Source organism: Heliangelus exortis, chromosome 4, assembly GCF_036169615.1.
Source record: "Heliangelus exortis chromosome 4, bHelExo1.hap1, whole genome shotgun sequence".
NCBI lineage: Eukaryota > Metazoa > Chordata > Aves > Apodiformes > Trochilidae > Heliangelus > Heliangelus exortis.
In genome coordinates this window covers 8567770-8594767 of record NC_092425.1, presented here as the reverse complement: position 1 = coordinate 8594767, position 26998 = coordinate 8567770, and the positions used below count along the sequence as shown (strand labels likewise).

General features: G+C 36.6%; 1 protein-coding gene across 6 annotated transcripts in view; it reads left to right on the top strand.

Annotated features, from left to right (window-relative positions):
• The window catches only part of CCSER1 (coiled-coil serine rich protein 1), a 669425-nt gene that overhangs the window by 279217 nt on the left and 363210 nt on the right, over positions 1 to 26998 (top strand). For all 6 annotated transcript variants that reach the window (XM_071742835.1, XM_071742834.1, XM_071742832.1 and 3 more), the window contains one exon: positions 9818 to 10028. In XM_071742835.1, coding sequence (XP_071598936.1) covers positions 9818 to 10028 — 211 coding nt within the window. The remainder of the gene's footprint in view (positions 1 to 9817; positions 10029 to 26998) is intronic.

Below are 26998 nucleotides of genomic sequence, written 5' to 3'. Positions count from 1 at the left end.
AGGTACACAGTCTGCAGGAGAAGGGATATAGAGAAACTGAGGAGTGAGAATAAAAAATTTGGAGGACAGATATCCCTCATCCTTTATATTGCATCAGAGGAATGTGAGAAATTCCTGGCCTTTCAAAGAAACAACTGAAAATATGTGTTTTGCATGCTGTAATTCTTTAGTGCCCTCTTCCCTGGCTTCAGCTTTGACCAGGCTTTCTATCAACTTGGTATTTTAACCAATAATAGGACTTAAGATAGGTGATAAAATCTCCATAAATGGCTGGATGTAGACCCAAAGGCAGGACATTTTGATTTTCAGAGCCTAAGAGCTGTGGCTTTAAGTGAAAGCTGCTAACTTTCCACTGGGCTTTTGGTGTAATTTGATGTATTGTTCATCTTCATCAACTGCCCACAAAGCAGGTGAAAAACAGCACATTTCTGTCAAAGATATATTTGTGAGTTCTGTCAGAAAAAAACCAAACTTTAGACCTTTTTGACTATTACTCACCAGAATAAGATTGCTTCTTCTGGAAGATGTCACAGAGGAAAGGAGAACTTTTCTGGTTTTGACCATCTTTGGCCTGAGCTGGATTTGTGGTTTTTTTGCTTTGTTTAATGGACAATTGATCAAAGATATTTATTTGGCTCAGTGTGAATAGAAACGTTTCCCTTGGCTTAGTGTGACTAGAAAGGTTTCCCTTAGCCACCAGCCATCCTTATCTGGTTTTAAATAACAAGTACCCTTCAGTGTGCACAAAAGAGAGGATGAGATGGCTTCACATGGGCCTCTGCTGGAGAGAGGAGTGGCTCCAGGACAGGGGGTAAGAAGGACACTCACCCACATGGAGCACAGAGGGCAGCTCTGAACACAACGTGTTCTGCTGTTAATGAAGTTATGACATCAGTCTTAAAGCCAAGACACTCCAGACTAATTATATGTCTCCTTACAGGCCCCAGAGAAAGCCTCTATTCTTAGGCATGTTGTCTGCTTCTCATTTTATTCTTAAAACATCTCATTTCTTGTTCAAATGCATAACAAGACAGGTATTTTCAAAAGAAAAGTTAGAAAAAAAACCCAAACCCAGCAAAACCAGAAAAAACCAAAACCTAACCCGCTTAAGTGGGAAAAAAAAAAGTAGAAAACAAAAATAATATGACATTTTGGTAATAGCAGGCAAATTTTTGTTCATCCTGTTATCCTCTCCTAACTAGTTGCGTGGCTTTCTCTTCTGTTCTCTTTTGCCAGTGTCAAACCTGTAGTTGGTCTGACAACCTTTCTGTTGATTTATGCACACCCTAAAGTTTTCCCAGGGGTTGGTTTTTGTTGGTTTTTTTTTTGTCAGATTAATAGAAAGCCTGTGTGGCCAGTATTACATGTGCTGAGGAAAGTGTCTGATGCATTGCTGCTCCCTAAAAGCAAAGGGGGGGGGGAGATGGCCTTGAATTAGCAACACAACATAGGGTCTTAAGGGATACTAAAATATATAGATTGTATGGTCTAAATATACACAGGCATATCTTTTGAGTTCTTTGTGTTCTACTTTTAAAAATCTCAGTTTTAATTGAATACCTATAGGATGATTATTTAGATCCCTGCATCTGTTCACAAGCCCTGGCATGGTCTGAAGCCAAGACATTTCTGTAACTGGATCCAGTCCAGGAAGAATTCCCTGAATCACCTGTCCAGGATAAAGGCAGGTAGGGGTTGGATGTTAAGGAAAGCAAGCAGAATGCTGAAGGTATTTCATTAGAGATATTTTAATAAATATTAATTAGACCCTAAAACTGACTTATGCTTCTCAGCCAAACCTCTCAGCCAACACAAGGTATAATGAATTGCCTGCTTTCAACAGAGAAGTGTTCTTAATGGTTAATAGCTTCATCAAATGATAGTATCTTGGTTTACACACCAATAATGTGTTTATGTGCTTCCCAGATACTTAAAGGCCAAGTCAGACAGGAATAGAAATGAGTGGCTGGTCTCCTTTATAAAGTAGATTAATTTTCCACTGTGAATTCTGCCAGGCACTGAGCATATATTTGTAGCAAATCCTCCTATCTTTTTGTCTTTTAGTAGATTGACCCTTACCTGTTAACATGCTTATCTTCCTGCTGAAGCTGCTTCTAACAGTTCTGCAGCTTCTCACTGGACACAAAATACTTGAGTACTTAAATATATGTATAATACAAAGTACTAAAATATATATATTTTTTTCTCAAGGAGCATTCTGGATTTTTGGTTGGTTGGTTTCTTCTTTTGAAATATACCTCATTTAGAGCATAATTTTGAAAAGCCTTAGTAGCAAAAAAACCTGACCTACTGTAGTAGGAAATATTTGGCAACTTACTTTTAAGTAAGTGAAGCAATTTTGGTGATTTCTTGTGCTTCTTGAAGGCAGTTATCTCTAATATCCACCATGATTTTCCAGCTTTTTTCCAGTTTATGTTCTGTGTGCATACTTTCTAAGAGCAAGACCACAAGCATGTAGATCAGAGAGCTAAGGTGAGGAGAAATCTTGATTTGGTCTGTGAAGGTGATAGTCACAAACCAGATTTATTTATCTCTTTTCCTCTCAAAATGATAAAGTTGGGCTAAGCATGCTTGAATGTCTTTCTCCTTTAAAAGATCAGATCAAAATATTGTTGTTCTAGTGCTGGGTCAGCTGAGTTGGTCAGCTCCATGGAGGGCATTTGGAGTGAGATTTGGAGAGGACTCCAAGGGCCTTCAGCTTTTAGCTGTTCAGAGGCAATATCCAGTCAGAAGTAGTAATAGTAGTATCTACCTGCAATGACTGCAGGTAAATATATTGTTTGTCCAAATAAAAGATCAACTTTTTTTTGTTCATATCCAGAACAGAGATGTAACAAGTTACTTCTTCCTTTTGTGCATCATTAAGCTGCAATTTGTATTTTGTGTAGCAGTGGTAAGATAGTTTCAAGAATGATTCCCTGCTGAATTTTTTGATGCAAAAAAAAATAAATAAATTAAAAGGACTCAAACTCTATTGACCTCTCACTGTCCAGACAGCTTAATTTACTGGTTTGCCTGTAATGATTTATATACTTCTGCACTGTTACCACTAGAAATCAAAGAAGCCCCACCAGTCTTTTCCCAGTAGCTGTTCTTTTGGACTTTGTGATTACTGTATGGCATTACATTACCTTAGTTGTTTCCAGGAGGAAGAAGAGAGTTGAATTCTCAACTGTTGTGGTTTCGTGTGCTAGATCAGGGGAACTCTTGTAGAATTTAGAGAAAGGACAGAAATGCTTTGTATGCCTTTATTAGCTGTATTTTACTAGTATTTTACTATTTTACTGTATTTTACATTTTTTGTTTGGTTTTTTTTTTTAATTTTTGTTTTAAATTTGATTCCATATTTCCTGGTCATTGGGTTCTAGCCCAAAGGCATCTTTATGGCAGAGGTATAAACCTTTGAAAGAAAATGAGTTACAATGGGAAAAGCTGACAGTCTGTGTAGTTACAGCATCACTAGCCATTAGAGTTGGTGTGTACATTTGTGGGTGGGTGCATAGTTTAATAGTGAAAGGTAGAGAACATCATTTATCTCAAAAGCTGTCTGTGTTGAAATCATAGCACCAGAGTGCCAATAAATAATACTTAGTTCTAAAAGCTAGGATGATGCAGAATGTCAAACAATATGTACCTTAGAGAATCATAGAACTGTTTCCGTTGGAAAAGACCTCTCAGATCAAGTCTGTCAGCTCAGCACTGCCAAGTCTAAACCATGCCCCTAAACACCACATCTACACATCTTTTAAATACCTCCAGGGATGGTGACTCAGCCACTTCCCTGCCCAGCAGCCTCTTCCAGTGCCTGACAACACTTTTGGTAAAGAAAAGTTTTCTTCATGTCCAGAATAAACCTCCTCTGGCACAACTCTAGGCCATTCCCTCTTGTTCTATCACTTTTAACTTGGGAGAACACATCAACTTCCCAGTCACTACAACCTATTTCCAGGCAGTTGTAGAGAGTGATAAAGCCTCTCCTCAGCCTCCATTTCTCCAGGGTAAACACCCCTAGTTCCTCAGTTACTTCTCATAGGACTCTTCAGCAGTTTCATCACCCTTCTTCAGACATGCTCCAGCACCTTCATCTCTTTCCTGTAGTACGGGGCCCAAAAATGAACACAGGTTTTAATGAAATGATGTGGTGTAATATTTTTGGGATGTCATCTCTATAACTTGTTAAGCATTCTCTGTTAGAAAAGAAGTAACATTAAGAAATTGTGAGAAAGTTATAATTTTGATGGCAAATAATGCTAATCTGGATAATTAGCCAAGTGTTTATTTTCTGGTTACATTTTTATCTTCTCAGTATTGCAAGGGCTGCACTTCTAAGAACTGAGTAAACAGTTTGACAGTTTTGTATTGTCCTTGATCATAGACTGAGACTATTTTCGCACCCAGCAGTGAATTATTTGATAAATCCACTGGAATATTTAGGAACATACTTTTAGAAGTTTATGCCCTAGTTCTGCTAAATGGTAATTGTTAAAAAAAAAAAAAAAAAAATCCCTTTCAGATATTTGTTGTTGGTGAGAGAGAGAGTTCTGGATAGGAGAAAAAATGTGAATTGAAGGCTATCCCAATTTATATGAAAGAGGATTTCAGGATCATTTTTGATTTAACCTCTATGTGCAGGTCATTGCATTTTACTAGTGTGAAAAGGTCTGTATCCTAGTGGGCCAAGTTATAAACATATGAGATTTGTTGCTGAAATATTTCTGAGGATCAAATTTGTGTCTATGAATTTTATAGTTTATAAAAATGTGTATTTATACATGTGATGTATTTTTATATCTATTTGCAACACATACAATTGTAAACTCAAACACTGAAAATAAGTGATTTGAGCTTTTTTCCAAGTCCCTGCTTTAGAGGGTCTGACCTCAGGAAAGAAAGAAGCTGTGCTCAGCTCTTCTCATAGAGGATGGGTTCCATTTCTGCTTGCAAAGCCCTGTTGATGCCCACAGTGTTACATGGGTTCCCTTCTTTTGAGCTGGGATCAAGCAGTGCAGACACTATGGCAGCAATTGTGTTAGTTTAGGCTAATTCTGCTATAGCACAATGTATTGAGCACTGCTTCTGAAAACTAAGAAGATTAAACCTGGGGATCTTTATGTTCAAATTACCATAAGCTCTTTAAATCATTTATAAAAGGATTAGTAAGAAGGAAAGAATAACTCAAACTAGCTCACATTGCAAGTCTTTGGGTTCTTCTCTCCCCCTATTTTTTTTTTTTGTCCCCAGTAAGAGTCTTTAAAGATGTAGAGTTTTAAGTATGCTGTAGCTCTGACTTGGTGTGTTCTCCATCAAACAGAATATGAGAACCACTTGTCATCTGAGAAGTGAAGTCTGTGATACCTGGGAGAAAATGAAGAGCAGCTTCCTATCACTTCTGCAGCTCTGATTTGCCCCTGAATCCACAGTTCATCTCAGACCTTTTGAAATAAGCTACCTCTTCTCTTGCTTAGGGGTCTGTTTGGGTTTCACATCTCAAGCTTGGTTGCTTCATGGCTCCATAGCCAATTATTAGAGATTTGAGGTGTCACCTACATGGGGTTGTTCTTCAGTGCCAAACTGCACCACTGACATCCAGAATGGAGCAGTCCCACCCAAATTGCCTGTACTGACAACCCAACCATGCCACGGAGTTCTTTGACAGCATGAGAGTTGCACTGGGTCAAGGTATTTCAGAAGTGCTGACTGGCTTCCAGTGCCCAGGAACATCTTCAGATGGGACAAAAGCAGGGACATAGCCTAAGTGTATTTCAGGAAAATTTGGAGCTGAGAAAGGAGACATATATTTAAAAGTGACAAAATTACTTCCCTGAAAAATTTTAGTTCAATAATATTATAGAATTAATATTGTAATTTAAAAGAAATATAGTCTTCAGTCATTAAAACAGACCTTTTGAGGCTTTTATCTACAGTTTCAGAAGTTTGATAACAGATAACATTTGTCTGTGAGATTTTTACTACAATAAAATCATCTTTGGAAGAGGGAGGGGACTGACCATCTGCAACAAACCCTTATGCTACCAGTCAAGGAATGAACTCCTTTTCCAAATTTGGAAGCAAAGAGTGTTTTACTAGTCAGGAGAAAGTTCTAATTTTAGTAAGAACTTTTTTTCCTTGCTAAATCTCTACTGCTGCTTGGAGATGGATTGCAGTGGATTACCATAATAGTACTGTAATAGACCACCTGGACATTGTTAATAATGAACTTGATGAAATATCAGTTCTGGGATGAATTTAAAATTGACTTTTTCATGCAGGGAGTAGAAGGAGTTGAATCAGACAGTGAAGATTTTTTTTATACCCCAGATCAGTTATATTCTTTCCAGACAGTTCAGAGGTACAGTATGGTCTGAATACTCCCTGTGTACCAATTCTGAGTCACAATTTTCAGGTAACAATTGAGTTCAGTTTTGAACTCTGACCATGAGTGGTGATACCCTGTTGTGGTGCTTTTCATACAGTAGTGTAAGGTTCTGTATTTGAAAATACTGTCATGTTTCATGTTCAGCAGTGTGATGGTACAGTAAGGCATACTGAAGTAACTGAAGATATTTTCTGCAGTTGAAATTAAGATTTGCTGTATTTCCAGTACATTTATAGCTTGTACACAAGCACTATTTCTCTTCTGTGTAAGAGAAGATGATAGTTCTCTAAGAGTGCTGCTTATTTCTTCATCATTGGGGTATCAGGGTATTGCTGGTGATGTTCTTTCTGACAATATTCTGGAAAAGACTCCCCTTGGGAGGAATTACATCTTAAGTTGATCCTTTCTCAGTGTTAGGGTCTTACCCACATGAGATGCCTCTTCAGGAGCATGAGGAAGTTGAAACTTTGAGACTCACAAAGTGAACGTGCAGGATATTCTAAGGAAAACTTTATCTCCCAGCCTTCAGGCGATGGGCAGGAAAAAAGAGGACCTTTTTTCATCTTACTCAATTTAAATAATGTGTTTTTCTGGCTATATAAATCTTACTTAAGTATGAAGTCCATTGGTTTGAATATGGCTTCTTTTTTTAAACCCTTAGAAGTGCCCTATGTTATGAACCTTCAGTTAAAAGTTGATTTTTCTTTGTGTGATTGATACCTGAAGCTTCTTTAATAAAGACTGTGAATCACCAGTGGCTTAATATCCTTCAGTCAAAAGCACCTTTACCGTCCACCTCAGGTTATTATTTTAAAGGGCTCAATGTTCTGTTCACAAAGTTTCTTAATTTTTTTTTTTTTTGAAACATACTAATTGCTTTATGAGAATCTTGAAAAGCATGGATTAGAAAATTTTAGTTTCATTGGCCATTGTGAGCATCTGTCCCCTACCCATGATCTCTGTTGCATTTCTTTCACATTGTCCCTACTGTATGTTACATAGCTTGAAAAACATAAAAATGAACCATTCATAAAAATCTATTAACCTCATTTCCAGTTTGCTAGTATGGCATTGGGAATTGCTCATTTTGAGAAATCCCATTAATCCCTTTTGTATGTGGTTTCATAGGAACCACGTACAAAGTTAACTAGGGAAAATTTCACATGGAAAAATACTCTTTTTCTTTCCAAAATATGGCAGTGCTTAAAATGCAGTCAGATTTGTGTTGCATGAAAATTCAAATGGAACAGAAAATTGGAACTATACATTAAATGAATAATAATTGTCCTTTTCTTCACCAATTACGCTAACATCTTTAATTGCAGTGAATTAATTTAGCATGAATATGGATGTCATGCATTTCTGTTTAAACACTTTTGTAGTTTAGTTATAATTAATATATCATTATGTCACTGTGCAGCCACATTCTTGGATTTATTCTCCATTGAGAGGGGTCCTTTTTGCTTGCTGGTCCAAGAGGAAATAGGTGAAACACTGGAGTTGCGAATGCTTTCATGCCAGGACAATTCTTAGTGTTTTTAGTTACATTCTGTTCTGCCAAGATGTCATGTCATTTCTAAATTAATTTTGCACTATTAAATTTTAGGCTGTTTGTGGCTGATTTCAGCTGGTTGAATCTATGACCTCTAGATTATAGAATTACACAAGTACGAAGAGATCTCTACAGGGTTTTGTTCAAATCCTTTGCACAAAGTAGGTACATGTGCAGCAGATGAAGCAGGGGCTTGCCCCCCATCATGTTGTGAATATCTCCAAGGATGGTTTTCCCAGAGCATGTCTGAGCCCCTCTTTCTTTGTTTGAGTACCCTCATGGTGATAACTAAGTGAATAAATAAAATTCTTATATCTGCTCACGATTTTCTGTGTACCAGCTTCCATCCTATTGCTGTGCATCCCTCAGCATGGCCTCTCTGGACCTTCCCAGTGGGGAAGATCAACCAATGCTTCCACTCCTAGACTCTCCTCACCATCTTTTTGGTCTTTGCTGGGCTTGTTCCAGAATGGCAAAGCCTTATAGAGAACTTAATCTGATATTAAAGGAAGATAGTATGGATGCAGCAAAATAATGGTAATCCGTCACCTGCAAAGTCCATCAAAATCTTTCTGAATCCTTCTATTGTCTTTAATGGATTCTCAACTACAACTTAATGCTTTATTTCATGTTCTTCTTAAATAGCTTAAATGTTAACCATAGGTTAAACCAGAGTTTACCATAGCTTAAATGGTAAACTAAACTTTATCTCTTCAGAGATAAATTCAATTTCACATTCATCTTAGGTCACTGGGCCACCACCAAAGAGTCTGTTTTTTTTGGTTTGCTTTTCTTTTTGAGTTCTAAGTTTTTAAGTTCTAAGTGTAGGTGAAAGAGACCTGGGGGTCCTGGTAGACAAGAAGATGCCCATGAGCCAGCAATGTGCCCTTGTGGCCAAGAAGGCCAATGGCATCCTGGGGTGCATTAGAAAGGGTGTGGTTAGTAGGTCAAGAGAGGTTCTCCTCCCCCTCTATTCTGCATTGGTGAGGCCGCACCTGGAGTATTGTGTCCAGTTCTGGGCCCCTCAGTTCAAGAAGGACAGGGAAGTGCTTGAAAGAGTCCAGTGCAGAGCTACTAAGATGATTAAGGGAGTGGAACATCTCCCTTATGAGGAAAGGCTGAGGGAGCTGGGTCTCTTTAGTTTGGAGAAAAGGAGATTGAGAGGTGACCTCATCAATGTTTTCAAATATGTAAGGGGTGAGTGTCAGGGAGATGGAGTTAGGCTTTTCTCAGTGGTGACCAGTGATAGGACAAGGGGTAATGGGTGTAAATTGGAGCATAGGAGGTTCAAGTTGAATATCAGAAAAAATTTTTTTACTGTAAGGGTGACAGAGCCCTGGAACAGGCTGCCCAGGGGGGTTGTGGAGTCTCCTTCACTGGAGACATTCAAAACCCGCCTGGACACGTTCCTAGGCGATGTACTCTAGGGGGCCCTGCTCTGGCAGGGGGGGTTGGACTAGATGATCTTTCGAGGTCCCTTCCAACCCCTAGGATTCTATGATTCTATGATAAGTCAAAACATAAGGAAAAAATTATTTAACTTTTGAAAGTGCATGAAAGATTTGTTTTTTCATAAAATAAATACTAAAATAAAATAGACCCATAGCAGTTTTGTCCATAGGATATTTTGTTTCAAAAAACGTCTTTAGAAGGGTGTGGGATCCAGCATGGTTTCAGTTTCTGTAGAAAATGTTGCATTTGAAAAGCTTGTTTTATTGCTAACATCACCTGGCTCTAAAGGCTATTTGTGCTAGCAGGCTCAACAAGTGACTGTGCAGCGTGCCTTTAAACTCAAAGGAACTAAAAGCCAAAACTTGCTTAGTTCTTTTTCATATCTCAGTGTTTATTTTTCTGATTTCTCTTTTAAGGAACCTGTCTCTGAAGCTGTCAAAGGAGGTGGACCAAGGAGAGGGCAGATACCCTCGTGTTAGCCAGCTGGCTGGCAGCCCATCAGTGGAATGGCCTCTGACTGGTCTGGAAGAAGGGGGAGGCATCGAATCTCTGCCCTTCAGATTGATGCTGCAAGACTGCACAGCTGTAAAGACATTGCTGCTGAAAATGAAGAGGGTTCTTCAAGAGGTAATAACCCACTCGTTTGTTAAATTAATAGCTTTCAGCATTAATAAGCAGCAGAAAAGGGTCAGAAAAGTTTATGGACGTAGTGTCTTTTAATGTCTTGTAAATATGAAACTGATGTGCAAGTGTAAATAATATTGGGTCAACATGATGGTGGCCAGATAGTTTATGCTATAGCAGAATTAACTGATTTTGCCATTTTGATGTGCAGAGTATAAAGCATCTCTTGAGCCTTTACCTGAAAGGGGAGACAAACTGCTTTAGATAGAAAGAAATTTCACTGTTTTCCTCTAGTATTTGTTAAATCAGTATGAAGCCACATGCGATGTATTCAGAGGAGATGGAAAGGGAAAAAATGTTCTCTTAAATAACAGCATTAAAATTAAAGGTTACTACCTTGTGTTTCTAAATAATGGCTCATATCAGATTTCTTAGGCCACTTGAACACTTGTCCTGTCCTGATATGTTCTGCTTCCTCCATGGACTATTGGTAATTTCGTAATGCTTTGAAAACTTCTTTTGCATCCAGTTCCCTTTTAGGTTTTTAGAAGAAAGCAAATTATTATTGGCTTTTTTTGGTGGCCTTTTTTTTTTTTGGTTTTTTTGTTTGGTGGTTTTTGTTTTGTTTTTCCAGTGCTCACTTCTTGATCATCTCTATCAAAATTCAACCAATAGTTTTTCTCTCTGAGAAAGTTTTCAAAGTTTTACCTAATGACAGCTATCCATCAGTCCTTCCAAATATCATGATTTTGCTGGATGCCTCATGCCTTCCAGTTTCCTTCTGGAAAGCAATTCTGTTTTGCTGAATGCATAATTGAAATAACTAATTCCCCATCGTTTTCTGCTTATAGAATGCCAGAATATAGAGTGAATTTAGGGGTTCTTGTTCACTGAGAAGTATGTTACCCTAGTATATATGGAAATAAATACTCAGAATAATGATATTATGTAACATAGCAATTGTCACATTGAGCTGGTGACACTGACAGCTTTCTTTGTTCTAGTGTGAATAATTTTGTTTTGCTCAGAAAAGTTGTTTTTTTCATACCATGATCACAAGTGTAAGGATTTTTTTTTTAACTTACTCAAGTTCCATTAAGCTTTAGGAAGAATCTACTGTGATTTTCTATATTCTATATGGAGATACATTTCTATATGGAGATGTGTTGTACCTTATAGTACTCCCTACTTAAAAACAGTCACTGGGTGATCTCCACAGCAGCAACACAAGGCATTTCAAGCAACATGCTGGAATTTCATGCCTAGTCACTAATTCCTCCTTATAAAGCTTATTTGATTTTTTTTTTTTTTTTTTCATCTTAATTCAGTCTTTTACTTCCTTGTTCCTTTGCATGATACAATTTTCATCTCCCCATCTGACTGTAACACTGTGATTCTGTTCTTTTCTGCTTTGCCCATCTTGGCAAAATGTTCTTTATTTCTATAGTTGGATGCCATATGCAATGCATATGGAAAATATATGTACTTGACTGTTTTTCAGAACCTTTGAGGTGCAGTATCCTAGTAGTAGTACACAGCTAAACAAAACTCCTATATTGCTTGAATGAAATGACCAATCATCAGATTCTCAAACTTGCTATGTTGTGTTTAGCTTTTTTAGTGACTTGTGTATCATCAGTGATGTGAATGCTGTAAAACCAGCATTTAATGCACATTTAATGGTACCATCTTAGAAATAGTGCAGTATTACAGTCCTGTGGATATAAATGCACATGCTAGTTCTTGAAACCAAAAATTACTTTTCAAGGTCATGGTTAAACTCCACAATTCTCATATATCTGTAAAGAGCTAACAAACTTTTCCACTATCTAGTGGACATCATCCATGGTATAATTGCAGGAGAGTGAAAGAGCAGTAAAGACAAAATATTCAGAAATCATCCTTAGAACACATGAAAACAATAGGAATTAAATAAAAACCAGACTGATATTCAATAGAATGAGAGCAGCTAGTATGAACAATCAAAGAGAAGTTGACCTTGAAATATATAACAAATTTATATTAGAATGACACATCTTGTCTCTTTCTGAAGCTAATCATTTTTGTACTTTAATGTTATTTCAAAATTATTAGTGATGTATTTCAGGAAAATATAATGCCATCAGGTTGAAATACCGTGAGGAAGAATCTGATAAATAAGAGAAGGTACCTTACTTCCATTGTAACTAGATGTAATTTCTTCATCCAAAAATCACTTTTGCCCCAACCAATATTATAAATCAAACTCACAATAGTACAGAATTAAAAGATATAAAAGAAAAATTATTTCCTTACTGTTGGACAATCAAGTGTTTTCAGATGCACTCAAAGATAGTCTCTGGCAGGCTTATAAGAAAAAAAGTGAAATATTTCATGCCTATAAGAGTATAAAGTTAAGTGTATTTATTAAGATAAGTCATGTGGTTTCATGTGAGCACATAATCTACGTGGGAAAAATTATACATGAGTTATTAGAAAAAAAGCTGCAGTATTTCTGTTTTATAGCTGATGTTACCCAGAAAAGAAGAGATCATAGCCTACTTCTCTTTATTGAAAAATAACATGTTAATTGAGTGAGAATGTTAGCCCTGTTATTCAATGTAATTCATCTTCTTAAGCACTGAGCACTGATTTTGAGGAACAATTTAATTATGATCTACCAAAATATAATACCTTGCTAGTACCATATGCTAGGATTTTATTTGTTTTTGCAATTCCTTGCAGTTGAGGAATCTATTTGGAAAAAACTGTGTACAATATATTCTGTACTGTGGTGCAGATTTAGAAGTCTGAGTTTAGGTTGTTATTAGTCTTACCAGGAAAAGGGGAAATGAAGTCATGGCAGTAACTCTCAAGATTAAGAATGTTATTAGGCAGTTAATTTAGTAAAAGACTAATGACTGATTGTTCAATTGAGGGAACTAATTACCATTTCCTGTTCCATGAAAAAGTCTTGAAAATGTCTACTAAAGTTCTTTATGTCTTTGGCCATGCAAGCCTCATGAGGCAGATTGTCCTCTAATGGTTTGAGAGCATCATTGGAAAAAAGCTGAAGATAGTCCAGAAGACTCTGGTACATGAGGAAATCTCAGTAACCCACCAGAAACTGGCCCAGAAAGAATGTTTAAATCTATTTGGCAGCTTTTTCTCATGGATGTTCCATTCCTGACAAGACAAATCTGCAATAAATGGAGTACCAGGATTTTTGGAGTTTCAGGATCAAGGTTAGCTAGAGGTTAGCAGCACAGGCAGCTTGATAAAAGCCACTTGGGCACGTAAGAAAAGACAAGCTGTAGTGCAGCCTTTCTGTGATTTACAGGTAGTTATTGGCCTTCATTTTCTCTTCATCTGACTGATGTTTATTGAACTCTACTATTGAAGTCTACTTGGTGTCAACCTTTTTCTCAAAACTAACTTATCTTAGTCCAAGAAAAAACGAAATCTTCTCCTTGTGCTGTGCTATACTTTCTGTGTTTTATTACATTTCTGACCACAAATTGCATATAGTTAAGAGCTAAAAATTAGACTGTAGCTTCTTTCTCACTTATTGTTATGAACAATAATTAATATATAATGGCAATTTCTCAAACAGTATATGGACTTCTCTGTACTCTTCCAGATGAGACTGAAAGTATTCCCATCTAGTAACTATATAATGTTTTGAATTATAACTAACTGCAATTTTGAAGTCTGGCTAATTGAGAGGACACTTAAAGGCTTTGTCTTGGAAAATGTTGGTTTAACAGTTCAGGCAGAAACATGTGAGGAAAGCTCATGGGTTTAGTTCTGTGCCAAGCAAGACAAGGGTCTTATTCTGAAATGAATCCAGTGAAAAAAATACAGCTATTTTGGGAAGGAATCCATTTAGTCAGTGGTAATTGGTTTTCATTCAGACTTCAGATGTTGAGCTATTTGGTCAGTTTTATTGAATGTCCAAGAAAAAAGAAAATCTTGCCCACTTTAGGCTTATTTCTACAAGTCTCATTTTTCTGATATTACTTATTAAAATATATAGGTTATCAACTACCTAAGTCGACTTGTAGTTACTTTGATAGTGCTATCAGAATTGACCTTACTGGTTGCTTATCTAAAAAATGATCTGTGTGTTTGTAATTTAAAATATGAAGTATTTGGAACACGCAGATGCTGCTTTCACAGCTCTGCAAAACACCATGCAAAATGTGGAGCTTTAGAAATTGAAGCCAACTGGTACAATTAGCAATAGAGAAGTCACTCTGAACAGACATCTCATATTGTGTTTTTCAAATTAATCATTTGTTTTACTGAGGGGAAACTGCAGCTGTCTGGGGCTGTCATTAAAACTTAATGTTTCCAATATAGCGTTTTTAAATTGCACTTGAAAAAATGAGAAATAGGGTAAATGATGTCAAAATCAGAGTGAGTCCAGCCATGGCAGTTGCCTTGACTTGGGAGACAGGGAGAGACCACTCAGTCTGCAATTAGCCTGTCAGATACCACTGGCTACATTACTTCTCCCTGTGCATCTTTCACCTCATCAGTAAAATAAGCATAATTAGAGACATCTTTTATGACGCATTTGCAATCTGCTAATGGAAAGTACTAAGAGAAAGCTGATTGTAGTTTACAGTGTTTTGTAATGCTAAGCAATATGGAATGGGCCTTAAACTCTCGCTTTTAACAATATTAAAATGTTTTTTGCAGTCCAGTATGAAATGTATTGTGTTTACTAATATTGTCTGCTAACCACTTAGGAAGCAATTGCAAGTTTAATATGCTGTAAAACACTACAGATTTTCTTCCTTTAAGTAACTTTGTAATTAAATGCTGTAGCAGTACTGATTTATTCAACAGTTCTGCATTTTATGCAGTCCCCTTTTATCAAGTAATTCATGCTGGAAATTGGTAATTCCTTCATTTCATGGTTTGTTGACACTGCATATACCTATAAATTTAAATAAATAATAAAATGTACTGGATTTAGTAATAGGATTTAACTGCATTGTACTAAATTTCTTTTTCTCTGACAAATATACATTGGCCCAGCTGCTTGCCAAAAGAGTGCAGAACAGCCCATTGGGACATTTGAGTGTGTTTTCAGGTAGGATGTCTCAGGGTAGCAGGGAATATTGGAAGCCAGTGGACAATCAGATATTCTCTTTGGCAGTTAAGGTGTTTTATTCTAAGATAATCCTTTATAAGATATTTGATAGGAACACACAAATCCATTGTATGTTATTTAGCTAGATATTCTTCAAGGTACATAAAACCTTTTTTTTTTTTTTTTTTTCCCCCCCTAAGTTTTAGTCAAGCTGCATGGGGCAAATATCTCCAACATTGCTATCATGTGCAGTGAATTTAGTGTGAATTTAGTGTGAATTTAGTGTGAATTTAGTGTGAATTTAGTGTGAATTTAGTGTGAATTTAGTGTGAATTTAGTGTGAATTTAGTGTGAATTTAGTGTGAATTTAGTGTGAATTTAGTGTGAATTTAGTGTGAATTTAGTGTGAATTTAGTGTGAATTTAGTGTGAATTTAGTGTGAATTTAGTGTGAATTTAGTGTGAATTTAGTGTGAATTTAGTGTGAATTTAGTGTGAATTTAGTGTGAATTTAGTGTGAATTTAGTGTGAATTTAGTGTGAATTTAGTGTGAATTTAGTGTGAATTTAGTGTGAATTTAGTGTGAATTTAGTGTGAATTTAGTGTGAATTTAGTGTGAATTTAGTGTGAATTTAGTGTGAATTTAGTGTGAATTTAGTGTGAATTAATACTGAGAGCCCTCGAGTATTTTGGTGTCCAGTCCAGTGTGTGTGATGTTGAAAATTTCTCAAAATTGTCAACAGTTGTTTAATGGTAATTGGGAATACTATTTGCCTGGCAGATCAAGACATGTTATCCAGTGATCATTTAGAAAACTCATTTGATAGAATCTGAGCAGTTTGGGGAATGACTTAAAGCTGGAGGCTTAAGAAAAAGGTTGTTTCTGTCTGTATATTAGAATCATCAAACCAATTAAATTGGAGAAGACCAATTCTTTCTTACTTCTCTATGACTGCCTGAATGAAACATTTTCACTTGACAATTTAGTGTGCTCCAAGTCAGCAAGGATTTGCATAGTGTGCTGCCCATCCTCAACAGCCAAGCCTCAAAAGCACCTTGAAGAGAAGAATTAAAACTGCAGCTCCATTAGTACATAAAGCCCCAACATCAGCATTTCTGTGCAATTGGCTGTGATGAACTTGTAGCAGAAGACCATAAAGTTGTAATGGCTACAAAAATGAAACCATTTTCCCCATTTAGTATTTGCATGGTTTTGATCAGTTCCTGCAGGTCGGTCAGCTAAGTCCCACCTGGTAATGTCCTTGGCAATGGAGCTGATCACACCATTTATATATTCTGGTAAATCTGCAAATACTGAAAAGTGCATTTTAATATAATGAGCAAGCAGTGGAAGAAATCTAGAATGTCTGCAAAAGTCCATGGAAGGATTTGATTGTACTTAGTTGTTAAGAGTGTGTGAGTAGTTTTGAGCTTAATGATTATTTAGTACAGAGCTTGGATGGAAGGGTTTCTGATAAGAAAACGAATAATCCTGCCAGATCTAACAGCTTTCCCAATGAGTTCTTCAGTATTTTTAATGAAAACCAATTGGAAATAGGAGTGGGATGAAGAAGAGTGCACAACACTGTGCTAGCTGTACTTTTTTTCACTTTCCTGCAAATTTACTGGGGTTGTAGATGTGAAACTACCAACTTGTCAGACAGCTTTATAACTTGCAAGGGATTATTTAGCATGAGGCTCACAGCTGGTTCCATTACCTTCAAGTCCTGCAGCTTAAAACCAAAAAGAACTATCTTCATTTAAATAGTTCATCAACTTTTAAAGTTTCACAGTCCTGTGTTCCTTTTATATCAAGATTTTTTTTCTCCCTTATGATAGGTTTCAGAGATTTCCTAACTTAGATGAATGAGTGGTTATCTCGATAAAGCAGTAAAACTGATGGTATGCAACTGTTGTCATAAATGGATGTGCAAGAAGAGTAAAAATGTAATAGATAAAAATGTAGGTCTAGTATTCAGATTGTGGAGTGCCAACTGTGCATGTAGTTACCCATTTAAATATTTGTATTTTTATGTGACCATATAAATGATTTGGTAGAGTTTAACTTTAATCTCTTAATTAATTTTCCCTTACCCTTGATCAGCAAGAATTCATTAAATAAGTTTTAGTGCAGTAGCAGGAGAAATTCTTACAGTTCACAGCATGGATCTCTGCATAACTCTGTGCTGCAGATTTATTAAATATTTTCTCTGCACAATGCATACCATGACTTTGTAGCTCAGGTTCTCAGAAGAGTGCTGATCATTTTCCTGGTGAAAGAAAGAAAAAAATATGAAAACTGTTGAAACAGTGTTCTTAGATTGATTTTAGCCAAAATAATGCTTATTTTGTGCAGTCTGTCTCTGCTTTAATTCCAGAGCCAGTTCATAGGCACATGTATTTATTATGAACATGTGGTGTATATAAGGAAATATTGCATATGTCCAACAATCTGTATTTCTCTCTTTTATATATATATATATATTTTTATATATGTGTCAGTTCTCTGTCCTTGGTCAGAGACTCACCTGGGTGTGAAATAATCAAGGTCCATTCAGTCCAACTGGTACTTGGTGCCTTATCAAAAAGCTGTTTTCTTCATCTATCTTTCTCCTTGGGTTTTAACACTGATTGTTCTTTCAGTGACAGAAATCATCCATGTGATTAAGAGCTCATGGATGAAAGATGCAAAATTAGCTCATGTCTAGGAATTTGTGTTCTTAGTTTAAATTGAAAACTCGCCATTGTTTTCACAGTAAAAATTCTGAGGAAGTTGTCAGGTAAAAGCAATATCCTCATTTACAACCCTGAAAGAGAGGATTCTTCTTTTTATCTACAATTCTTAAGTCAAATGTGTGTGAAGATAATTTAGATGGGAACAAAGCTATGTTCAGAAGTAATTGATGTTGCCTCAGTAGAAAGTGAGCATGTCATAAAGCATCTAAGTAAGGCTACAATATGATGACTTGTCCCATTATTTTGGTGTTGTTCGGTTTCCTTCCTCTTGTATTTTTCCACCTGAGTACTGCAGAGCATCTTAGATGCTCTAGATAAGCATTTTTAACTATCTTGGCAACATTTAAAGAGAGAAAAAATTAAATGGCATAAACACCAAGTTTCCATTGTACCCTTAAGTAAATGTGGAAGAATTTTATTTTCTAGAATATCGTCACAGTATAATACTGTGTTCTCCATAGTGTTTAAAATGATGCTGTTTAGAAGTGATTTTAACTGTGGACAGGCAGCTGAAATGGTGTGTGGCCTTACAGGTGCTACTTGAAAATGATTGAGGTTTGATAGTTTGACAGAATTAAGTGTCTTCTGGGATATGTTTCCATCAGAGCTGTAGGAAGGCACCCTGACCATGTGGTGTGGTGGCAGAATCACCCCAGGTCTTGAAAGCCAATGCTTACTGGCAGTGTTTGAATTTGTAGAGTAGGACCAGGGTATAAGTAGATACATGGTCTGTCTTCAGACAGATCTCACTTAGCTTTCTCTGTGCTTTGGTTACGATTTAGAACATTCTATTTTCCATGGAGTAGAGATAAAAATGAACCTTTTTGACATGCTGAGAACTGAAAATATGTCTGCTTTTGGAGGTGTTTTAATGTGACAGAATAATCAAATTTTATGTAGCCATAAACTAATTTTTCATTCATATCTTCTTTGAGAAATGCAATGCCAAGAGTGATTGCTTTATTCACATTTGTCATTCAGGAAGCAACTCTGTGCAAATTACACCAAGAAACAACCAAGCAAATCGTCATTGTATCTGTCTTGTTTTTCATGTCAATTGCAAAATTTTGTGAGGATCTGGAATTTAGTCACACAGAATAGAAGGCATGAGGCAAAGACACAAAAATAGGAACAGGAGAGAAGTGGTGAAATACGACTGGAATGAGCTCTATAGCAATGCTCTACTGAAAGGATGGCTCTTTGAGCTGGTCTGGCACCCTGACAGGCTTGCTGCTGTATTTGCTTGTTGCTGAAGTAATTTATCCTGACAGTAACTTTGCCAGTAGTGTGGGAATCCTGTTTCACCAAGATTAACACCACCTTCCTCATTTCTAAGGACAAATATGCTTTATTTCTTGGTTTGTGCATCTTCTTGTAGTCTGTATTTACTGGTCTTGTTGTGGTTGCTTTGTTAAGCAAACATTTTTCATGAACTCCATAAATATGATCTAGCAGCTGAACTTTTTTTTTTTTTTTTTTTACAACACATCATTGCATCATGTAAGTTGAGCCACAGGTCTGCTGTTAATATTAAAAATGTCATTTCCTCAGCATGTCAAGAATTGGTTCTTCTCCTTAATGCTGTCCCCTCTTGTAAACTATTAATTTCTGTTACCATGTATCACTGCTCTCTTGTTATGCTTATCACTTTTTGTAATATGCATCTTTTTCAATGACTGTTTGATATATAAAGGGTCACTTTAAGTTTTTCCATTAACTGTAATAAGTGCCAGTTGAGAGAGGACTCCAAAAGTCTTTCCACCTCCATTTAAATAAATTTTATAGGGTTTAATGTGCAATGACAAGCTTTTGCTATTTATCATCTAAAATTAATAGGTTACTGTACAGCTATTAATGAATTTTGTAGGACTTAAAAGACCTATTAAAATAATTAGCATTTTCTGGGGAACTCTGTATATTGGTTTTGCTGTGTGTTCACCTTCACTATTAGAACCAGAAGCAGATCAATGACTAAGGTCATATTGCTTTGTGTTTAGGGCACATGTGTGCTTGTATGCCTACAACATTTAAATCTTTACTGGTTTAAGTTTTGCAAGCCACATTGCAAAAATGTTCACATAGGTTTGTATACAAATGGTAACCTTGGTTTCTCTCAAATTAAAAACCAAGTTGCTTTTGAAGTGCATGTGTACATGTGGAATTACTTGTGGAAGTAGAAAGAAGGTTGCCTTAAGTTTCAAGAAAAGTGAAATAGAACCTGCTTTATATTTTCTCAATTAATATGTAATTTCAAATGAAACCATATCTTCAGATATGATTACTGATCTTCAGGAATTGTAGTATTAACTGAAAGAGTTGAAGTTGTTTGTTTGACTTTTACTGTTGGGTTTTTTACAATAGAGTAGCTTAATCTGATGCTGATTATTAGAAGGAATAGACCTGGAAAGAAAAGGCCAAGGCAGCTTTGGAAAGAAGGGACTAAAATTTATAGCATGCAGAGACCAAAAGGCTTCTTAGGTTACCCAAGATTACCTCGGAGATGGTTTCTTGGTGGAAATAGTTTGTGTGTTGTTTTGGCTTTTTTATTTATTTTATTATTTAAGAAAATGCATTTGTGTTTGAGATGAAAAAGTGTAAAACTTCCAAGAGGCATTTTTAAATAGACAGTTTTACGTGCTTAACAGCTCTTAAGCAGTGCCCACTGTTAAATGCCTTTGAGGAGCAGAAGCATTTGTTTTAGAAACAATATATAGAATGGCAAAATTTTGATTTATTTTGCTGAGCTGCTCCTTCTTTCTGTTTCAAAAGTTGTAGCTAATTTTCCTGTAGTCTTAGTTTTCATTCTGAAAAAGATGATAGGAACCCAGGAGATTTTCATCTGGTGCTTTCTCATTTTCTCCTATAAAATACACTTCACTCTACACCAAGACTACAGCAGATCAATTAGGGTAGCATCAGTCTTTCAGCATGTGTCAACACAAGGAGAAGCTAAATGCTCTTCTTAGGGAAAGCCCAAGGAAGAAATAGCATTTTATTTCTTGCCTCACTCTTCTTGTGGGCAAGGGAAGATCAGGAAAGAGAAGAAAACCAGTACAGTTCTTCAAAGAGGGAATCTCAATTTGCTGCTTTGTGCCTGTTCCCCTGCACTTTTCCCTGCAAATTGGGAAAACTGAGACTCTTCCCTCCCTTGATGTAAAACTTCAGCTCCTCTGTGCCAGGGAGGGAGAAGCCCCGTGGCAGTCACTAAGGGAGGCATTGGAGCAGAGCAATTTCTGGGGGGGACAAGGAAGGGTGGGGGGAAGAAATAATTTATTATTCCACATGGCTGAGAGCCCAACAGCAAATTCTGACATTCTCTTTCTGTTTCCTGGTGCTAAGAAAAAAACTTTATTTTCAAATTAGACAACATTTACCAGCATTTCACAATCAAGAAGAAGAAACACCACCTTTCTGAATTTACCTTTGAGTGTGCACTCTAAATATATGTGGCTTATACTATCTCTGTGAATAGTCTCATACTTGTCATGTGAAAGTTTACTTCTAAATCTTGAAAAATACATGAGCTAGAACAGTCAATTAACCAGACTTTTCTTCCTGTGAGGAGGACAAGCATTTGAGTCACATATGTCCCACTAGTGTCAAGCCTTTTCAAGTGGTGAACTTGTTTCCTGCCTGATGTTCACACAGATGTTTTCTGGTGCTTAGAAGTTAATTTGGAGAGTGCAGAGCCAAGCAAGTTTCACAGTATGACAGACCAAACTCTAAACACCATTGCTGAACATGGGGAACATTAAATTATCCTCCTAAAAATTTTTCAGTCGTCATATGTGATGGCAGCCTTCAACTGCAAATTGGAACTTGGAGGTAGAAAATAACTGGAAATAAAATTAAAGTAGAATGTAGTGAATCTAACCTCTTTACATGGAATGCTACATTTTAAAGTTACAAAGCAAATCTAGAAGTGGCAAAATTTATAGTTTTTAGTCTGTAGAAAGATTGATGGCCTTAAAATCTTATCAGGAAAAAAAAAATCTTTATGCTAATGGATGTTCCTTATAATGTTGCCTATAGGTAATTAGAAATTACAAGAGAGGGCCAGAGACCTTGAGTTCACATTAATAAAGTAGTGCAGTGAGGGAAGATAGAGAATAGCTAATATGTGTTGCTGTCTGGCAGACAATAAGACAGATTATTGAAAGGATATTTAATTTTGATATTAAATCAAAATTGTGGTAGGAAATGGAAGTCAACTTTTTTCTTAAAAAAAAAAAAAAAAGCATAAAATTAGATCATCTTCAGCTGTTTTAATGAAAGGTTCAAGAGTAGTAAAGACTCTTTATAGCTGCTTCCCTCACGGAGAAGAGTCTTCCAAAGATATAAGGATGTTTGGTTTTGAGTATGATGGATGATTTCTTTCCATTTATCAGAGAGAATGTCGAAGAAAATATACAAGTGTGTGTGAGGGGAAAGAGAATGTCATAGGCATACAGTAGGAGTGTTAAGGTATGGAAAGTAGAAAATTAAATATATCCATCAGTATCAGACTGTAAAGAAAAGGAACCATCCTTTCTGAATGAGTTTGCAAATACTTATACAGAAAGAAATGAAATTACAAGGCATGTTAGAGATTTTTTTTTTTCCCAAGCAGTATTAAGGTGCTGTAGGAACATTGGAACCAATTTTTTATTCTTAGGTGTAATACACTGAATTCTGAGAAACACAATGTTAGGGGTAGTAGTGTGTGCCCTTAAGCTTTCTCATGTGATTACTGTAAGTAAAAAGTAACACATTGTAGGATGGAGTGACAAGGACATTTCGAGTTCATCCATTTGTGAGAAATGCTGTGCCACTTCCAGTCTATGGTCCTGCTAGAACTTAGGTTTGGGTGGAATTCCCCTGATTTGCTCTAACCAAGAATATGTAAACTTGAGCAAGCACCGTGGTGTTTCAGCCACTTCCAGGTTTTTTTGTTTGTTTGTTTTGGTGGGGTTTTTTTTTTGTTGTTGTTGGCTTGGTTTGGTTTTTCTTATTTTTTTAACTTGAAAGCTTCCATTGGCTTCTGAGGTGTAATGTAGGCCCTGCATGTATGTGTTTAAGGACTGAAGGAGAAGTGTGAAAAGAAGTGACTTTGTGTTCTGATTTCATAATTCCATGCACAGCAAGAAATGAAAACTGAACACATGAAGACAAAGGCACAATGAATAATGTAATACAGGACTCAGTAAGAATTATTCTTTTTCATTAACTATTCTTAAGGTTTCTCTTGAAGTTCAGCAGTGTCATAATTTCCCATGTTGCTTCCATTTTGATGAGAGCTTCCTTGGTGCACCTCCCGAGGTGGGAAAACTTTGTATTGAGCTCAGGGTGTTTTAGGAGGAAAGAGTCCTATCTTCTGACAAAGGTTCTTGTGGACTTCTGCCTTATCGTAAACTGCACTCTTTGAAGTTAGGTACACTAGCAATGCATAAAGTAAATCCTAATATATATGATTACTGCAGTAGGGCGACTCACCTGGAGGGGTGTATTCTATTTGCCATATACAGGAGATGAGAGAATTGCTTTCCTTTATGCTGCTGAATTTCATGTTGTAGCTTTTCTTTTTAAGGAAAAGATCTTGAACAAGCTAAAAAACCAACAACCACCCACACAAGCAAAAAAATCAAACCCAACTTATGCAGAAGCCTTTTTAGACAAGAAAATGTAAATCTCCATTTTCAGCATTGTTAAGCATGCAGTGAAATAATGGAGTTCCAAGACTTAATGACAGTATCAAGCCCACACAGCTTGGCTCTATCTTTCAGAAGAAACTTTCTATGTGAGGCAAGAATGACATTAAAATAGTACATGTAGCAGTACCATCATTGCTTTTCTGCTACGTTCAGTCTCTGAAGTTGTGGGCTGCTGTTTTTTGAAGCTTAAAGTTCAGCTGGAGTATGTTTTAGATTTAGTGAGCTGTTAGACTTCATTATAAGGCACAGGTCTGCTGCATTTCTCTGGCTGCACAATCCACCTTGTATTTGCAGGGAGCACTCCCATGGGAATCAGTGTTCATACAGTGATGAAAAATTAAACCTACCATTTGATGCTCCTTTTATTAAGGCTCTGCAAGAAAATGTTGGGATACCTTTGGGGTAATAGGCAGCTGGAATAAAGTATTATCCATCAGTGTGGCCATAATGGTTTATGTAAGTACATATTTATCACTGTATCTGCTGCCAAACTCGGAGCATTACCCAGGAATTATTACATTTCCTGTTAGGCTTTGATTTTTTTTTTTTAATTTAACACTTGTTTTTATCAGTTTCTGTATGCCAGGTGAAGGGGCACTGCTCTTAAGCCAGTTAAGCACTCCTTTCAGTGCAGAAGATGTAACCTCCTCAGAGCAGCTCTCTACACACCAGAAAAATACAAACTTGTTGAAGGAACTGTAAACCCCAAACTGGAAAGGAGCAGACCTAGGAGGTATCTGCAGTGCAGTGGCTGCAGTTTGGGTAGATGTGACAGAGCTTATTTTCAACTTGAAGTAGTTCAATGTAGCTACCACACCATTAAGCACAATATGAGCATTAAAAGCTGCTGGAGACTCTGAATAGGCTCTAAGGCAGCTTTAGCATTGATGCAAAATTCAGATTGCTCCAGCCTGGTTGCTGGCAGTGCCCAGATGAGCTCACTCAGTGCTGGGGTTAGAGGTGTCCTGCTGAGCAACAGTGATTTCAGTGCAGCCTTCCCTGTGGCTTCAATGCTTAAGGAACTTCCCATTTAATATTTTTAAAGAAATATGAAATCGAATTGTACAAAATCACTGGAGCTTTTCATTCCTGTTATTCTTCTGTGTTAAAGACACAGAACGTGTCTTCACAAGACACAGTGCCACAATGTGGCAGGTGGTCCCCACTTCACCTTGGTTGGTGTTTCTGCAGTACTCTGGCAATAGATGTTGCTGATTCCACTCTGGGGCTTTTAAATATTGGGAGGTTTTTTAAAGAGCATTAAAGCTACTAGATTTTACATTGGACAGACTGCTATTAACAATTTACTATGTATTGGTACTAAGATATTTTTTATATTCCTGTTCATAATCTATTGAAGCAATCCATTCTATTTTAAGCAAATTGATTGATTTTTTCTTTCTGAAGAAAACAGTATTGTCCCAGCTGTGTGATCTTTACAGGATATTCCCAAACAAAGAAAAAAAATTAGCAACAAGGTCAAAAATGCTCCAGGATTTCCCACTAGCAATTACACTCATCATATCCAGCTCTCTGGTGGCCTCTTGGCCTCACTAATTGCCTGTAGTGCAAAGCAATTTTATGTCTAAAATAGCTTATTTGCCACTAGCTTGAGAGAAGGCCAGAAACCAGGCTAAAAATTATAACTGATAAATTGGAACGAAATCCAAGCTATTGAAGAAGTAAATTGGCTTGTATGATCCTCTGCCCACCAAGTCTGAAACTCCTGTCAGTCTTCCTTTCTTTTCTTAAGATGAGCTTTAGTTTTAAACTAAACAGCTGGCATTTTGCTAAGACAAGGGGTTTCCCAGCTGCCATCTGTGAGCTGGGATGGCTTCATCTTGCTGAGCATTGATACCATCCAGAGGGACCCCAGGGTTTCCCTCCTGCTGGTACCCCAGCTTAGCAAGTAAGCATCAGGCCATAGTGTACAACATCCTAATGTGTTATTCTTAAGACTCTGAAGACAGACCCTTCTCTTGACAAAGTACTCTCTTTCAGAATACTCTGCTTTCCCCAGCAGTGAGGAAAAACTGGATTCATGCTTTCTAAATAAGCTCTCAGGCAGTGTGACTCCACATCCATCTTCTGCATGTACATATGTGTACACATACGTACCCACATATGCTCTGTCACTCCTATTCCTTAGACAGCAATTGGAAGCATCACTTTTTTTTTTTTTAAACAATCATTTTTCACAGTGTTTAAAAGCATTAGAAGGAAAGGAGTGTCTGGGTTTTCAGTACATTTTATTAATAAACAAGTGTGGAGGGCCAGCAGTCTTCCTCTCTAATTTCATTCTCCATTTTCTTTCCTACTGCCTCATGGCTACCTAGGAAGAATTAACAGTCTGATGAATAGCACTTTGTGAGTGGTACAGATTGTGGGCTTTCTCAGGTTAATCTGTGAAGATTTTTGGTTTTGGATTTTGGGGTTTTTTCCTTTTTTTTTTCTTTTTTTTTTTTTTCCATTTTTTTCTTTTTTTTTTTTCCTTTTCCTTTTTTTTTCTTTTTTTTTCATTTTTTTTTCTTTTTTTCCTTTTTTTCTTTTTCTTATAAACTACATCTGTCTCCCAGCTCATATTATCCATGTAGGCAAGATGGATATCCTGAACTGTTTATTTTTTAATATTTCAGGATAGTGGCTTCTGAAAGATTACAGCGTGTTTTCCCATAAATCAATTCAAGTTGGAAGTATTCAGCAATGACATTTTCCTTTGAAAAGCTTTTTATCCTTCATCAGGATGCTATGGATATAAATTACTGTAAATTAGAAGATGCTGTATTTCTGTGACGACTTCTTTTATCCTTGATCCTGAAAAATAAATGTAATTTTTATTCATTTTTAGTGTTATGCTAGGATATCACATCTTCTCTACTTAACAGGCTTGTCTGCTGAAATGAAGGATGCATTTTCTGTTTTGCTTTCCAGAGTGCCCTTTGCTATCATTCAGTGTGACATAATAATAACAACTTAGGTGTCTTTTGCTTTGCCTATGCCATTTGCAGTACAGGAAAATTAAGAACCCGTGGCTTTCATGTTGCTTGTCAAGAAGTCTTGAAGCTGTCTCTTATTTTATATCTTTACTTTTTGTCTGGCAAACAACAGAATCTTTGTGTATTCAATTCAGTTTACTAAAAGAGCAAAAATGTTTTACATTCTGAGTAAAAGAGCGACATAAAATAGCATTTTAAAATATGCCAACAAAGCTTTTTAAATAGAAAAAGTCTAAAGTAATGCATAGAGTTTTCATGCTAAAGAAGTGTAGTGTGAGTTTCTTATAGTGTGAGTTTTCTTAATTATAATTTAGGAGTCTCTAGCAACTTAGGAGTCTAAAATTTGTATTCTTAGAGCAAACATAGTTCAGTGGTGGTTTGTATTCACTATTGAAGAGGTGCTAACTCTTTGCTAGTAGGTCTAGACTCTCAGCAGTTGTCCACAAATTCACATTATCTGCCCCACAGCTTC